Source organism: Danio rerio, chromosome 1, assembly GCF_049306965.1.
Source record: "Danio rerio strain Tuebingen ecotype United States chromosome 1, GRCz12tu, whole genome shotgun sequence".
NCBI classification, from domain to species: Eukaryota; Metazoa; Chordata; class Actinopteri; order Cypriniformes; family Danionidae; genus Danio; species Danio rerio.
Window position 1 is genome coordinate 8,042,948 of NC_133176.1, and position 13,505 is coordinate 8,056,452.

The 13,505-nt window shown below is 33.8% G+C and overlaps 1 protein-coding gene across 6 annotated transcripts in view; it reads left to right on the plus strand.

Moving 5' to 3' along the window:
- Window positions 1–13,366, plus strand: part of si:ch211-93g23.2 — a 33,945-nt gene extending 20,579 nt beyond the window's left edge. For 2 of the 6 annotated variants that reach the window (XM_073926272.1, XM_073925784.1), the window contains exons 2-6: window positions 8,215–8,375; window positions 9,855–10,068; window positions 10,256–10,359; window positions 11,560–11,697; window positions 13,171–13,366. In XM_073926272.1, coding sequence (XP_073782373.1) covers window positions 9,913–10,068; window positions 10,256–10,359; window positions 11,560–11,697; window positions 13,171–13,267 — 495 coding nt within the window. In that variant the 5' untranslated portion in view covers window positions 8,215–8,375; window positions 9,855–9,912 and the 3' untranslated portion in view covers window positions 13,268–13,366. 6 annotated transcript variants of the gene reach the window in all.
- The last annotated feature ends 139 nt before the right edge of the window (window positions 13,367–13,505 follow it).

Genomic DNA, 13,505 nt, shown 5'->3' on the forward strand with positions numbered 1-13,505 from the left:
GATTGATTTTATCTGCAGCGCGGTGCAGTGCTGAGGTGCACTGGTCCAGGCCTCTCTGCCCTGACACCTATAAACCCATCCAAACACAGGCTGCTCTGATTGATTCGTGTATGGACCAGACGTGTGACCAATGAATAATTAAAACCCTTAAACCCGCGCGGCTTAGGGAATTGGCAGCCCGATGACCAGCATTCTGACTTATTGACGGTCCAGCAGCTGTCAAGTCAACAGAGCAGATCACTTGACGGCCGAACACAAGTCATCAGAGTGCTCAGTAAATGGGCGGCACTGATAATATCATACAGCCAATCAGTGCGCACCAAATCTAATCTGGTACAACTATTGTTGCACTGGACAGATTGTTTGTGATGTGCTGATTTGGTGAGGTTTAGAAAGACAGTTGTCGAGCTTTATTTGTATTTTTGTTGATCGCACATGACTACTGTGTTTCAAATTGAAGGTTATGATTAACAGTTAAAGGATCTTTCATTCAGAAGAACTGAAACAAATCATGTCAAATAATCCTGTTACATTTTATTTCAAATTTGAGTCCAGTAGTTACAGTGTAACTATTCGATTAACTAAACTGAGTATTAATCATTAATTAAATAACCCATCACTGAGACACATCCATACACTCCCATTCACACACATCCACTACGCACAATTTAGCCTACCCAATTCACCTATAGCGCATGCGTTTGGACTTGTGGGGGAAGCAAGCGGAGGAAACCCACGCCAACACGGGGAGAACATGCAAACTCCACACAGAAATGCCAACTGACCCAGCCAAGGCTTAAACCAGCGACCTTCTTGCTGTGAGGCGACATCACTACCCAATGCGCCACCGCGACACCCCTTAAAGTAATTTGTAAAAAAAAGTAATAAACATTATAATGACTGTTTAGCCTACCGTTTAATGGAAGTTATCATGGGTACATTATGGGATGTAACTATTCCAAAAGATAAAGTGTAATATTGAGTAATAAGGCTCAAACATGTAAAATAAATATATAGTCTATTTTAAGGTTGTGATTGAAACTTGACAGTATTAAAAACCAAACAGAATCCGAAGTAATTGGTTATGGAATTACATAAAAAATGCAATCATATTGTAGTCTGTGTCTATCTGCAAGGAAAATCATATTTTAGTACTGGTGCTGAAGGGATTGTGCTGTCTAATGGCGCCATCTGCTGTTCATACTACTTATTTTTCTTTTTATTGTAGCCTTTTACTTCAGCAGACGTTTATTTTGAAAGACAGTCTATATACAGACAGACATTTTTTTTTCTGACTAAAACAAACACACACACACACACACACACACACACACACACACACACACACACACACACACACACACACACACACACACACACTCAAAAGCTCGAAGCCTTCCACACCCATTGTCGAAGGTAAAGCACTATTAAAAACAGTCAAACTACTGAAGCTGCAAACTTTTTGACGCTATCCCTGCTGAAAAAAAAAAACAGCTGCCTGGTTGGCTGGTTTTAGCTGGTTGACCAGCCTGGGTTTAAAAGGGTTTTGCCCATTTCCAGGCTGGTTTCAGCAATTTTCAGCCTGGTCTTAGCTGGTCAGGCTGGGGAATGACCAGCTACCAGCTATGTCCAGCCTGGTTAAACATAGCTGGTTTTGGCTGAGCTCCCAGCCTGGCTAAGCTGGTCAAGCTAGTTTTAGCTGGTCATCTCCCAGCCTGTCCAGCCCAGCCTGGTAATGGCCAAAACCCCTCTAAAACCAGGCTCGACCAACCTTCTAGCCTGGAAGCTGTTTTTTTCAGCAGGGATAGCCAACATATTTTAGTCTAAAATTGCATCAACAGAAAACGTGCAACTTTTATTATTTATTTATTTTAATTATAAATTTCCAACAAAAGCGGGGTCTTAATGCATTTGTAAAGTTTCTTGCAATTTTAGAAAAGTGTCTCCTCAGGGATGTAAATAAACCAGTTCTGTAACTGAGTTTGATGGAATGAAACTGTACAGTAGTATTGAAAGTAACTACAGGCTTAATAAATACTCAAAATCAGCCATCAGTGTTTATATTACAGTAGGCTACAAGTGCTCTATGGGTTAAACTACTCATAGGCTACAAGGTCACATATTGATTAGCTTCACGTCGAAAATGAGTTGACCCAGATAGCAGGCAGTAATCGGCCCGAGCTCGGCTGCCCTCCGGCGCCTCCGGCTCCGACTCGGCATCGGCGAGTGTTATCCGGGCCGAGTGCGGCCCGCGGCTCGCTCGCGCACATGCGGCTGTGATGCGGCTGTAAAGCACTGGCCCGATTCCGGTCAACCATATCCGGTCCGAGTCTGTCTGTAGAGTCCTGGCCGCTTCTGGCAAGGACTCGGCTGATGGCAACCGATTAAGTTCTTATTTTATCTAGTAATCTGTTAGCTCCACGTTTAATGATAATTTGAGAAAATATTTATGGTACGATAGCAAAAAAAAAAAAAAGAATATTTAGTGTGGATGGTCTCAATGTTTAGACGCAAACAAAACAATATTATTTATAAATAGATTATACATGTCATCTAGAGAAAAACTATGTAAAATTCGCTTATTTTTGAGATAGCACGCTCCTGTGCTGACTGTTTTTTTTTTTTTTTAAAGCAGAAGTTGGTTTCATAACAAACACATGCGTGACTAAACTCATGATCCAAACTCCAATCCAGACGGTGGCGGTAATGCTCCAACAAGCTGGTTGTCAACCACCATGGCACGAAGATCACAAGAAGAAAAAGTTTGATTTTTCAAAGATTCCATGTGGATTCCGGTCAGAAAGGTAAGCTTTTTACTGCTTGTGTACTGTATAATTAGCGAATTTAGAGCTTAAAACATTTCCACGGTGTTTGGTTGTAACAGCGTTTAGTAATTTAAAACAGTTTGATACGAAATGTAACTTGCTTTAAGAAACACGACTGGAGCTAATGTATGCTAACGCTAACAGTTACAAACAGCCTGAAAGTTCCTTTTCCTTTTACACAATGTTAGATTGTAACGTGTGTAGTAACTGAAAACTATTTTAATTATTTTAAAGAAACATGAAACGAATTTGTCTGTATGCTAACTTTGCGTTAAAGAAAGTTTCTGTAGACGAATCCATTAACGCTAACATGGCAAAGCGTGTTTTTTTCCTGATTTAACATTATAAAGTACCGTGGATGTTGAAAAAATCATTGTACAGGCGTATACTTATCCAACAGTATTAATTCTGTGATTATGTGTAAATAAAAACTAATCGTTTTGGATTAATAAAATATTATTGTTTATCTTGTTTATGCAGTTAGTCACGAAAAATGATTGAAACTCGACTGTTTACTATTCTCTTTAAATTATCCAAGAGAAATATATTAGTGTGCACTTTAATTCATATGTGTTAGCCTATGTGAATCAATTATATCTTTTGTTCAAGCTGTAATGGTCAGTTAATGTAAAACTGAACGTCTTAAAGCAGATTTTGATGTTTTTTTATGTTATTGACAGTGATAAATTCTGATTTAAATGAATGGGTAACAATATTTGTTGGTTAAGTCTTATTGTTCTTGTTTAACAAAGGTTAGTGAGATCATTTTGCAGCACATCACGACCATAGAAGTCAATGGCACACTCTTTTGAACGTGAATAGGCATGTTATAGTTGTGTGCAAAATGTCCATTATAAGCTGTAAACTGCTGATATATTTTCAACATAGATTGAGCTTTTCAGACGTTACATTACTAATTGCTTCACAAACAGCTGAAATGGTTTATTGTTATTGGCTATCATCATCAAACATTTTTCACAATGGTAGGTTAATCTTCATGGGTACAGAATAATGCATGTGCTTGACCATCTTACAAATCTATGTCTCAGATTCATAAGGCTGTCACTCTGCATGAATCTCCAAATAAATCTTGTGCAACCTTCTGTGTACTGATTATTTACACTATAGGTATTATATGCATTAATTAACTTTGATAGTATTTTAGGATTTGAACTTTTCTTTACGGGAGGTTAACAACAATGTGATGTTTTATTATAGATGCATATGAGGAAGCTCGACTCAAACATCCAACATCCAACCCAACTGTGATTTCTGACTGGTAGACAGATGAGGATGATTATCGCCTGTCATACATCTAAAGACAGAACAGGTTTGTTTGCAATTATTTTAAACACATACTGTCAACATTATGTCATTGATCTATTACAACCTGTGAGTTTTGACCTGGCACTATACTAAAGTAATGTTTTGTTTTGTAAATGTATCTGATTAAGGGACAGTATAGACACATCTATACCGTGATGAAGAAAAATTACTTGGAACAAAGAGGCTGGATAAAAGGCAGGTATGAAGATTTCAGAAATCAATGCAGCACCACAAGTACCATCACCATCAATGACTATGGCAGAAATCTTAAGACCACCATCAAGATGCACAGATACACCAGGCGTGTGTAAGACCACCATCAAGATGCACAGATACACCAGGCGTGTGTAAGACCACCATCAAGATGCACAGATACACCAGGCGTGTCCAAACTACGGCCCGCGAGGCTTTTTATAAATATCAATAGAATCTGGCCCGCTATACAAAAATGAACGTAATTCAATAAATAACCACCGGGTGTCGCTATTACATGCATTCAATTAAGCAGCAGTTCTTGTTATGATCTATAAATCTATCTATCTATCTATCTATCTGTCTGTCTGTCTGTCTGTCTGTCTGTCTATCTATCTACACACAGTTGAAGTCTGAATTATTAGCCCCTCATTGATTTATTTTTCTTTTTTAAATATTTCCCAAATGATGTTTAACAGAGCAAGAACAATTTTACAGTATGTCTGATAATATTTTTTCTTTTGGAGAAAGACTTATGTTTTATTTCGGCTAGAATAAAAAGTGGTTTAAATTTTTTTATGAACCATTTTAAGGTCAAAATTATTAGCCACTTAAGTCTTCAGAACAAACCATTGTTATAAAATAACTTGCCTAATTACCTTAACTTGACTAGTTAACTTGATTAACCTAGTTAAGCCTTTAAATGTCACTTTAAGCTGTATAGAAGTGTCTTAAAAATATCTAGTCAAATATTATTTACTGTCATCATGGCAAAGATAAAATAAATCAGTTATTAGAAATGAGTTACTAAAACTAATATGTTTAGAAATGTGTGGAAAAAAATGTTTAACTCTCCGTTAAACAGAAATTGGGGAAAAAATAAAGGTGGCTAATAATTTAGGGGGGCTAACAATTCTGACTTCAACTGTATATATATATATATGTGTGATGTATGTAAAATTTGGCCCGCGACAACGTTTGTTTTTTTGCATCTGGCCCTCGACCCAAAAAGTTTGGACACTCCTGCAGTACACCTATGAACATTTACAGTCTTTGTTCTAGTGCAGTTTGAGATCAAGACAGAACTTATTGCATCTCGTGATGTCTTTGTAAGAATTGAAGACATCACTAAATTTGTTAAGGTTTAATGCAGCTAGAAAGTAAAGATCAACTAGAGAATATCAGCAGTGTCTAACCCACTGTTGTATTTACAGAAGTTGTATGAGAATAAGCTACAGGTTGATTTATACTTATCTGTTATTTTTCTTTTTTAGCACGACTGACTGAAGTTTTAAAATCATGCAACGTCATAAAGCAGCAGCTGGGCCTGATTCTCACAAAACCAAAACAGACGTGATGAAATTCCAGATGTAAACACATTTGACCTTCCTTTGGCCAATTTGATTTGGAAAAGCTTAATAAATCAACTAAAGGAGCAGCCTGAACAAATGAAGAAACTGGTAAGTTCAAGCTCTTGCTAATTTCAAAGTGTTTTAAGTTTATTTGTTTTTTTTGATTGTTTTTTTTTTGCTTCGTAGGTAGCCTACTTTTTTCCTAATTTTTTCTTTTTTTTTTAACATTAGTACTTGTTCACTACTAATTATCTGTTTATCTTTTAATCACAGATGGAGTGAGGACAAATGTCCATACCACGCCACTGATAAAGAAGTGGAAAAATGCATTACAAGGTAGCTACAACTTGCCCCTGACAGGGATGGAGGAAGAAAGAAGAGAAAGCTAATGTGTCAAATGTCTACATCACTATTTTGTTTTATTTTTTAAACAACATTTTAAGTGTATTAGGATGTTCCCTGATACTTGAACAATTTGTTTCTTTCATTTGCATTTATATATATATATATATATATATATATATATGTGTATATGTATGTATATGTGTGTGTGTGTGTGTGTGTGTGTGTGTGTGTGTGTGTATATATGTATGGTATGTATGTATGTATGTATGTATGTGTGTGCGCCAAATTCTGAAGAAACATCTTGATACATTTTTAATAAACGTAATACAAATACAATTGTAAATATAAAATTGCACAAGACGTGTTGAAAGAAAATTGCTGTTTGTGCAATTGATTTTGTTCAAGTTTATTTAAAAATAAGTTTGACTTTATACTTCTGCAATTATATATATATATATATATATATATATATATATATATATATATATATATATATATTTGTTTGTTTATTATTATTTTAATGTTTTATTAAAAAATGTTTCAAGATGTTTCTTCAGAATTCTGCAGTACTTTTTACAAGTTTGACTTGTATATTTTACGGATTGTCATTGGTATTTTTAAGATGTTTCTTGCTATATCTTAAATTGGTTTCTATATTTAGGTTTATATAAAATTTAGCTGTTTTTTACAAATTTTTAATTCAAGTCTATTGGGAAAACAGGGTTGTTTTAAAAACATCTGTGTTTGTGTGTAATTTTTAGATTTTTTGATTAAATCTTTCTGTGTGTCTTTATTGTGTTGTTTTATTGTTGTTTTTATATTGATATTCTTGTGCACTACAAAATTATGTATAAAATTTTAGTACTATTTTTTTTCTTGCAATCAATAAACGTTTAACATTTATTTATTTTGTCATTTGTCTGATTATTTTCGTTACAGAATATGTATGCAGTTTGCACTTTATTCAAAGGTTAAACGCAGTGCTTACACTTTGTGTTTACATTATAGTCTGTGTTTGCTGTTATATAAATTCAAATGGTTGTAATACCATATATCAAGTACCAATGTAATACCAAAAGGTTTTATAAGGTGTATAAATACGGAGTAGCGCCAGCTCCGGGCCGCAGCGCACAATACCCTCGCGCCGATTTCGGCGCGGATGCGCAGCGTCGGCTCGCTTACGGCCGCCGCATCTGGCCCGCTTGATTCGGGCCGGAATCGGGCAGTGAGTCCACAGGCATCCGGCCCGAGTCCGGCAGCCGAAGTTGGGCCGAGGGGTAAGTCTTCGGCAGGCGACAATCTAGCCGGAACTGGCCCGAGTGTATTTTGCTATCTGGGGAGTTGAATTCAGGAACTCAATCAGGAATTCACAGACAGAAGTCAAGTGTTGTTAATGAATGACCGTAGGGGCAGATATATAGTAGGTCGACGTACGCGACTCCAGCAGAAAGAAATGGCTCAGAGACATTTTGAGGGAAAAGATCATGTTGAATCCTACCAGCGACACCGGGTTTCTCCTCCTCAGGAACTCATAGACGAAGTGCTAAACTTCCTACGAAAAAGAGTATGTGATAAATTTGTGTTTGGAAAAGCCTTGTCAATGACTCAGCACTTTCGTATTCTTACAATGTTTTAACTTTAACTTGACTGTGGCAAAACCTGTGAAGTAGACGTTTAACTTATATAAAACATTTACTGTAGATGAGACCTGCTGTATTCTATTAGAAAATGCTAAGTCCATAGAAAGTAGGAAAATAGGTCACTTGTTGCTTTGTTTCAACTTAAAGGGTATACACGTTTATAGGGGTCATCTTAATAGGATTCATATTTAAAGTTGCAATTGCTGCATTATTAAAATGGCAAGAATGTTAAATAAATGGCAATTCTATAATATTTGTACTGACATTTGTGCAGGTTTGAAACTTTATTAATAAATATTTAACTAAAGAAATTCTCAAAATGCTACATTTAGATGATATGACTCCAAAGCTTTTATTTATTTATTTTTTGTATATCTGGAGCTTACTTCTGAATTTCTTGCATATAAAGTAGCCTAAGAAGCATAAGGTTTGAAAAGAGACTAATTATTATTTTTGAAGTCTTTTCATCTGATACAATGAAGTTACCTTTTGAAAACCCACCAGTATGCCTTTGTTATTTCTCTGTCTGAACAGATCAATACGGATCTGGATCTGGCTGTGGATGTAGGCTGTGGGTCAGGACAGGGCACTGAGCTCCTCGCCCCGTACTTCTTGACTGTGGTCGGGACAGACATCAGTCCAGCTCAGCTGAAGATCGCCAGTGACAAAGATCATCCAGCAAATATATGTTACAGGTATGAAAATACCACCAGGACCTACATACTTACCATACCACTGTATGATAAGTGCATTACTGTATATGGCCATTGCATGCTACATGATGGATTATGGATGTTATAAAACCTATAATATGTTGAAGTCAGATTCAGCCCAAAAAGAAAAATAAGACCTTCATTCATTCATTCATTCCTTCATTCATTCATTCATTCATTTTCTGGTCAATGAAGATACATTTTGAGCTGTGTATAAAAGACAAATAAAATAAAATAACAAAATAAAAGATGGACAAGTTGTGGTTAATCTACTGGTTTAATAATGTGCTGAAATAAAAATATTTGCTCTTGTGTTGTTAAAAAAATAAATATACTATTATTGGCATTAATCAATGTGGCTCAGTGGTTAGAACTGTTGCCTCACAGCAAGAAGGTTGCTAGTTCGAGTTCTGGCTGGGCCACTTGGCATTTCTGTGTTGCGTTTTGCATGTTCTCCCCATGTTAGCATGGGTTTCCCCCACAATCCAAAGGCATGCGCTATGAGTAAATTGAATAAACTAAATTTGGCCTAGTTTATGAATGTGTATGGGTGTTTTACAGTAGTGGGTTGCAACTGGAAGAGCAGCCGCTGTGTAAAACATATACTGGAATAGCGGTTCATACTGCAGTTGCGAACTTAAAAGGAGGCCTGCCTCCAAACCCCACCCCTATCCCCACATTGTGGGTTGAGAAAATGGTACTAAAATCTATGAATGAGATTTACAAATTAATTAGAAATAAACCAATCAAAAAATAAAAAAATAAATAAATTACAAAGTGCTAAGAGACTGCATTGTCAAAATAATCTATAAATAATAAATCTAGAGAAGTGATGGTTTTGTCAGTTTTAGGGGATTAAATCAACCCAGCAACCTGTATTTAAATAACAATGCCTATTTTGTAAATTTCATATATTATATTATAATGCAGGTATTGTGCATCTTAATTAAATTCTCCAAATTATTTATCCTTTCAATGATTTTTAAAGAATTTAAAAGTATTTCCGAAGAGCTGTTTAATGGAGAGACATTTTTTCACACACTATTTTCTAATAACTAAATTCTTTGTCTTTGTCATGATGACAGTACATAATATTTTGCTAGTTATTTTGCAAGATAGCAGTATACCAATATACCTTAAAAAGTGATTTTGAAAAATTTTAAAACAAATTAGACTTTCTCCAGAAGAATTAAATATTATAGGAAATACTTTAAAAATATTCTTGCTCAGTTAAAGATCACTTGGGAAATGTTAGAAAAATTATTAAAATTATAGGGCTAATCATCTTGACTTTAACTGTAGACAGACAGACAGACAGACAGACAGACAGACAGACAGACAGACAGACAGACAGATAGACAGATAGATAGATAGATAGATAGATAGATAGATAGATAGATAGATAGATAGATAGATAGATAGATAGATAGATAGATAATCCACTGATCTGAATGTCCACAGAGAGAGCCCCGCTGAAGATCTGCCGTTTGAGGACAGTATCGCTGACTTGGTCTCCTCCATGTCCGCTGCTCACTGGTTTGACCATCCTCGTTTTCTGCAGGAGGTGGACAGGATTCTGAAGCCCGGCGGCTGCCTCGCTCTGCTCAGCTACACCATGGACTTTGAGCTGGAATATGGAGAAAGCACCTCAAAACTCAATAAAATCTGTGAAGAGGTTAAAGAACTCATAAATAAATGCTTCATGAGTTGTTGCTCAGTAAAAGCATTTTATAAATATTTGATATGAGGCCACCAATTTGATTTATGAAAAATTATTTTAATTGATTATTTTTTCAGAACTACAGCTCCTGACTGCAAACTGTTCATTCATTCATTCCTTTATTCATTTTTTTTGCTCTCAGTTCTATGCAGCCCTGCATCCTTTTAGGAAAGCTTATATTGGGTCCAGTTCCCTCCAAGTCTACAAGAACATCTACGATTCTATTTCATATGCAGATAAAGAGTGGTAAGTGTGTGTTTGTTTTTGCAACCCCATATTTATATTTTTAATTTTATTATTTATTTTTTATTAATTTAATTATTTTTAAATTATTTAATTATTTTTAATTAACCATTTTTGTTTTATTTTCCAAATTTTAACCTTGATTTATGGCAATATATTAAGTTTATTTTAAATTAAATTTTTAAATTTAATTTAATTGCAAATCTCCAAGTAAAGCATTTGTGTGATTATGTGACATTATGTGAAGTTTTCAGTAATTTTATTCTTCCATTGAGTATGCCCTCTGTGTTAAACATTAAGCTTTGCCATCACAAGAACAACATTACTAATTTTATTTGTGGATAAAGAGTGGTAAGTTTGTGTTTAATTTTTGTAACCCTATATTTATTTTTTAATTTTTATTTTATGATTTTATTTTTATTATTTATTTATTTATTTAATTAATTATTTTTTTATTATTTTTATTAAATTATTTTATTTTATTTTCCAAATTTTAACCTTGATTTATGGCAATATCTAAAGTTTATTTTTAAATTATATTAAATTAAATTAAATTGCAAATCTGCAAGTAAAGCATGTAACATTATGTAAATTTTTCAGTAATTTTATTCTTCCATTGAGTATGCCCTCTGTGTTAAACATTAAGCTTTGCAATCACAAGAACAATATTACTAATTTTATATGTGAATAAAGAGTGGTAAGTGTGCGTTTTTTTTTTATATTTAATATTTTTAATTTTATTTTTATTATTTTATATTTTTAATTTTATTTTCAAAATTTTAACTTTGATTTATGGCAATAAAGTAAGTTAATTTTAAATAGATTTTTAAAAATTTAATTTAATTAAAGCATGTAACATTATGTAAAGTTTACAGTAATTTTATTGTTCCATTAAGTTTGCCCTCTGTGTTAAACAATACATTTTGCCATCACAAAAACCATATTACTAATTTAATTAAACTTATTTTACTTATTTTTACTAGTTTAATTAAACTAATTAAACTAAACTTTGAGTGCTGAGAAAAAATCTGATGCAAATGTAGCAAAGCTTTATTATTATTCATTTCAATTGCGGAAAACTACAGTACAAGTAAATATTAATAATATTGGGCCTAAACACTTAGTTATGCAAAATTTATTTCATGCATGATGTAAAATAAACACTTATATTCACAGTTGAGTTCCTGTGTATTTTTTTCACAGGCATGAATGTCTGAAGAGTAGGAGGATTATGCCATTGTCAAAGTTCATTGGCTTGGTTGAAACTTTCTCTACTTATCAAGGTTTCCTGGAAAAGGATCCTGTTAAGGCCAAGAAACTGTCAAAGACCATCACTGACAGGTAAAAGTAAATATTTAACTAGTGCTGGCCAAGGATTAATCACATACAAAATAAAAGTTTGTTTTGACATAATATATGTGTGTGTATTATATATATTTACAATGTATTACACAAACATAAAAACAAAACTATACAAAACAATTTGTTATCATTCATTCATTCATTCATTTTCTAATCGGCTTAGTCCCTTTATTCATCAGGGGTCGCCACAGCAGAATGAACTGCCAACAACAACATATGTTTTACACTCGGATGCCCTTTCAGCTGCAACCCAGTACTTGGAAAAATCCATACACACTCATTCACACACATACACCACAGCCAATTTAGCTTATTCAATTCACCTATAGCGCATGTCTTTGGTAGAAACCAGAGCACCCGGAGGTAACCAACGCCAACTCAGGGAGAACATGCAAACTCCACACAGAAAATGCCAACTGACCCAGCTAGGAATTGAAGCATCAACCTTCTTGGTGTGAGATGACAGCGCTACCCACTGCGCCACTGCACTGCCAATTTGTATAATACACACATATTTTATCTAAATATAAATAAACATTTAGTCAAATATATTCATGCATGTCTGTATTTATAGACACAATTAAAATACACAGAACACACATTTAAGTCATGTCGAAACAAACTTTTATTTTGGATGAGATTAATAATGATTAATTTTTGCCCAGCATTATATGTACTTTAGGGAACAGATGATCACAGATGCACGGTTTACTTCATTTATTTAAACAAATAAATTGATTATCGAAATATGAAATGAGAATTAGTAAACCCCTTTTCTTTTTAAAATATTTCCCAAATGATGTTTAACAGAGCAGGGAAATTTTTCACAGTATGTCTGATAATATATTTTTTTTCTGGAGAAAGTCTTATTTGTTTTATTTCAGCGAGAATAAAAGCAGTTTTTAGTTTAATTATTAGCCCTTTTAAGCTATATATTTTCCCGATAGTCTACAGAACAAACCATCATTAAACAATAACTTACCTTATTACACAACCTGCCTAGTTAACCTAATTAACCTAGTTAAGCCTTTAAAAGTGACTTTAATCTGTATAGAAGTGTCTTGAAAAATATCTAGTCAAATATTATTTACTGTCATCATGACAAAGATAAAATAAATCAGTTATTAGAGACAAGTTATTAAAACTATTATGTTTAGAAATGCTTAAAAAAATCTTCTCTCCGTTAACATTAAACAGAAATTGGGGAAAAATAAACGGGGTTTAATAATTCTGGGGGTTTAATAATTCTGACTTCAACTGTGTGTTTGTGTGTATATATATATATATATATATATATATATATATATATATATATATATATATATATATATATATATATATATATATATATATATATATATATATATATATATTCCGTATGTATATATATATATGAATTGCCTTTTAAAAATAATTATTTAATATGATTCTAAAATTAGTTTTTTTTTTCAGGTTGTTGGAAGCAATGGGAGCCTCGTCGACTGACACAGAATTAACAGTGATAGTAAAATATTTTTATATATTAGCCTCTAAACCGCGTAAATCCTGACATGATCCTTCAAACCAACAGCTCCATCGAACAGCATCAAAGCATGTTTTGTATCTCTGCTCTGAAGCGTTTGAACAATAAACACTTCACTTAACACCACGCTTGGATTTACTGTGTCATGGGTTTAATATTGCAAAGAACTCCATAAAAGAATTAGCTAAAGTGCTGTAAAGTTAAGTGCCTCAAAATCTCATTTGGGCTTTGTACAAAATAAGGGCGGAATTTTATTTCTGGCGTT